The following is a 4,261-nucleotide window of genomic DNA, read 5'->3' on the forward strand; positions in this document are numbered from 1 at the left end:
TGAGAATGATGCAGGTCACCCATTTTGTCTATTCATAATTGTATGGACTTTTAATTTAGTAAAATTAGTGGAAACAATGAAAATGACACAAACTTGTTTTTTGCAGTGTAGTTTCTATCAGTATTCTCACTGTGAAGAGTGATAGCTCATGTATCCCTCTCGTGTGTATGTGTATATGTTTCCAGGTAGATAAGCAGCCAGTTTGGTAGCAGTTATGATTTACACACAACAATTCTGAAAAAATGTTTATGTATGTTTTAAGTTTTTCTAATGCACTTTACCAACTGAAATAAATCACCCTGCAAGTGCTGTGGATCTCTTACGGTTGTTGAACATTGCTCTGATCCACTGCCTGGCTTTCAGTGTCTGAAAAATATGAAAGGGGAAGACTTGGAAAAAAACCTGTCAGTGTCCAGTATCTCTTGACTTTCAGCCAGATTGAGATGGTAGATGACTTCATATTTGTGTTGAAAATCTTTTCCTTTGTAGGGGCAGGAAATCCTAACTCCTAATACCTCTAAATTACAACTCCAGACGCCTTTCAAGTAATCACAATTTATTGGAACAGTTAATTGCAGTGAAACTTGCAGTGTTTGATTAAAATAATACATAACAGTTTGAGGCCTAATGTGTGATAACATTATGTGACTGTATAGATAGGTTTATCTTCATATTTTTCAAGAAAGCTAAATAATGCTTGCCCACAGCTGTTTGTCTTAGAGAATATCAAATTTTGGCCTTATTATTGCTGTGGTAATGTTCAATATGAAACTTGTGTGATGTCTGAGAGACATGCACACTCAACAAAAATCATAGATGTCAGGTGTGTCAACTCACTCAGATTCTTTCGTAAAGAGTAGAAGCATGAAAAGTAGAGTTTAATGCTTTAATTTTGATATTTCTTTTTCCCAACGCTGGCCAGACTTTAAATCCCAGCCTGAACCATCCCCAGTTCTGAGCCAGCTGACCCAGCGACAGCAACAACAAATGCAGGCAGTCCCTGTTCCTCCTCCTGGGCTGGAGTCCTCCTCCCAGGTAAAACTCTGTGAGCCGTTGCCAGTAGACACCTCTACAACTGTTAGCAAAATGTTACAGCTCCCCACTATGTCTGTGGCTAATCAGGCAGTGACTGCCCATCAAACCCAGCAGAAACACATAAAACCACCAAAACGGAGGATAACTCCAGCATCCAAGGTGGGTAATTGAGTGGTGGCTTGTTGTTAGTAAATATACAAGCTTTTATATGTTTGTATCAGGAACAGTGTGGCCAGCAGGACCAGGGCAGGGATTGTCCCCCTGTACTTGGGCACTGGTGAGGCTGCATCTCGAATCCTGTGTTCAGTTTTGGGCCCCTCACTGCAAGAAAGACACTGAGGGGCTGGAGCGTGTCCAGAGAAGGGAACAGAGCTGGGGCAGGGGCTGGGGCACAAGACCTGTGAGGAGCGGCTGAGGGAGCTGGGAGTGTTCAGCTTGGAGAAGAGGAGGCTCAGGGGATACCTTATGGGCATGGTTTAGTGGTGGTATCAGCAGTGTTGGGTTAACAGTTGGACATGATGATTTTAAGGGTCTTTTCCAATCTAAATGATTCTTTGATTCTGTTCTGTGTATAAGTTGCTAGGGAGAAGGAGAACAAAGACCATGGTCTGTTTCTTGTTTATAAAGCAGGAAAATCTAAGCTAGATAGCTTTTAGGTCAAAAATAGTGTGATGTCTTTTCCAAGCACATCTGATTGTTTTGTGTAGAAAATGACTTGCTGAGTGATTTTGGATTGACTTAATAGCCACAAGATGAATGTTGCCTGAAGGGGGATGGACACGGATGACACTTTGATATTGTAGAATAGTATAGCTTACTTTTTCAGTTCCAGATCAGGGTGCAGAATCAATTAATTAATTTCAGGTTACAATAATGTAGATAATTTATGTGATGTTAAGTGGGGGGGTTGTCACATATCTAGTTAGCAGTGAAGGCTGAGGCAGTAACTGAAGAAGCCTATAGTTAAGGAGGGGAGAGGGTGTCAGTTACAGATATCTTTTATACAGATAGTGCATGCAAAGGAATCATGGCGCTTTTTTCCCTCCTTTAAGATTCCTGTTTCTGCAGTGGAGATGCCTGGATCAGCAGATATGTCAGGGTTAAATGTTCAGTTTGGAGCTCTAGAGTTCGGATCATAGCCTGCACTCCCAGAGTTTGGATCAACTTCAAGCAGTGAGAATACAAGCCAGGCGGCCAACAATAGCTTACACTCAAAATCTGTAAAGTACGTGTGAGCTCTCGATGTGCATTCTTACATGCCTTCAAGGGGTCAAGTTTGTGCCAAAAACATCAAGGCACAGTTACCATGTAATGGGAGGGGGAAATATGATGACTTGTAAGGCTAAGTACTTTCTGTGGATGGTATCTTAAAGGAGAAATTTATTTTCTAATGACAATCAAAATCTCACTGGATGGGTTGATGTGAAGCTGGAATTGACATGAATGTGAATAACTTTATAATAAGCTACCCTTTATAGAATTGCTTTCTCATGTTGTCCTGATTTTAAAATGTATTTGAGAATTTGTTCCTCACAACTTGAATTTTTCTGGTTTTGATCCAGGGGTGATGACCCTTGTACCATATATGTGTGCCAGTAGATTGGCACCAGATAACAGATCTGATGCTACTATGGGATGAAAAAAGAAGCCAGGCTTTCAGTATGCAGAAGCTCTTACTGAAATGCTAAAATAGTCAATGATAAATGCCAACATATCAGTAATCCATTTTTTCTTCCTTATTCATTCAAGAATTTGCTTCAGTAAAAAGCTTCCTGAAGTTAATTTAGAAGTACTACTAAAAAAGAACTTTCACATTCAATGATTTAAGCTGTTCAGAAAGTAAAACACTCCTGCATGTTTTAAAGTAGGTTTTTTTTCCCCTTTGCATACTACTTTCTATTTGACTGCTACTGTAATGTTAGAATTCTGTTGTAAAGAGCTGTTGGGTGTTTCCATCATATACCAGACTATGGATCTAGTAATTTAAAAAAGAGATATTAGGGTCATTAATTTATCCTTTGAGAAGGTGAAAATAACATGACTGAAAAGTGCTTGTGTGTAAATTCTTATTTTGGTTGGGCTGGCAGAAGGAAGGTGAATGGTGCTTAATGCAGCTCATGGCTTTGAAGCAGTGATTACTGGGGACCAAAGCAAAATTATATATTTTCTTTCATGATTAGGTTTTTCTAGTATAAATAATGTAGATTTGACTACATGTTTAAGGTAGTTCTAGATAACTGTATAGGAGCTGATATTTTCATGAAGGTGTTTGAGATTATGTTTACCAAGATGATAAATAATTTTTACTTTTTCCAGTGATCCTTTGAATACTTCTTCACCAATATCCAATACAGTACAGGAGACTATGTACGCAACCTCTGTCATCACCTCTTCCAGCGTGACTTGCTCATCCCAGAGCACTAGCTCAGTAACAACTTCCTCCTATGACCAGACTTCTGTGCATAGTAGGATGGCATACCAAAGCTCCACGGCTCCATCTGAATCAACCCCTGTTGCAGTTACGGTGAGTGAATTTCAGAAATAAGACCTTGAAAAAGGTGAAATATTCTTATCCATGTTAGACTTGTATTACCCTGCTATGTAAATATTTTAACCAAGTGAAGTGGTATTTTTGATTCCCAAGTTTTTTAATTTCCTATTGTATAGCCATTTTTTGGTATTTGAGATACAAGAGCCTTTGATTTTATGGGTTTTGACATATTAAATTGCTGTTTGACCTTTTTTCTTAATAGAATGTAACATTCTAATTGAGTTCCCTTCTCTGAAACTTAGCTTTTAAAAAATGAACTATCTCTGTGTGTAAATATTAGTCATGGTATTTTGCCATAACTCGACAGTTTCTATCCAAAGGTATATTATTTATTAAATTTATATACCAACTAAAAAATGGATCCCAAACTTTTTGTGGCCTCTCCAGTGTTACTTTTTGTTGGATTTAAACAGCAGTGGGAATTAGTTTCATATTTTATTTGAAAAAGCATAGGGAGGGGTCTAATCTAGGACAGAGGATCTCTCTTGGGAGATATTCAAAAGTACCTACTCTCTTTGTATATGGAATGTAGGTTTGTTTTAAGAGAGCTTAATTTATTAAGTGTTTAAGCAACTTGAGAGTTTGTAAGCTTATTTACTTCTAGCCTTTGTTATGTAATGGCTCTGTCACACCTGTCTTTGCACTAGCTTGTATGTACTGGTGAGGATCAAGCAT

General features: G+C 38.3%; 1 protein-coding gene across 1 annotated transcript in view; it reads left to right on the plus strand.

Moving 5' to 3' along the window:
• LOC104514949 (ubiquitin-associated protein 2-like) overlaps positions 1-3,559 on the plus strand; it is a gene marked incomplete at both ends in the record, with an annotated part of 5,148 nt that extends 1,589 nt beyond the window's left edge. Inside the window, 3 exon segments of the mRNA XM_010158768.1 lie at positions 923-1,194; positions 2,088-2,260; positions 3,352-3,559. Of these exon segments, the coding sequence (XP_010157070.1) occupies positions 923-1,194; positions 2,088-2,260; positions 3,352-3,559 (653 nt within the window).
• Between the last annotated feature and the right edge of the window lie 702 nt (positions 3,560-4,261).

Source organism: Eurypyga helias, unplaced genomic scaffold, assembly GCF_000690775.1.
Source record: "Eurypyga helias isolate BGI_N326 unplaced genomic scaffold, ASM69077v1 scaffold9059, whole genome shotgun sequence".
Classification (NCBI taxonomy): Eukaryota; Metazoa; Chordata; class Aves; order Eurypygiformes; family Eurypygidae; genus Eurypyga; species Eurypyga helias.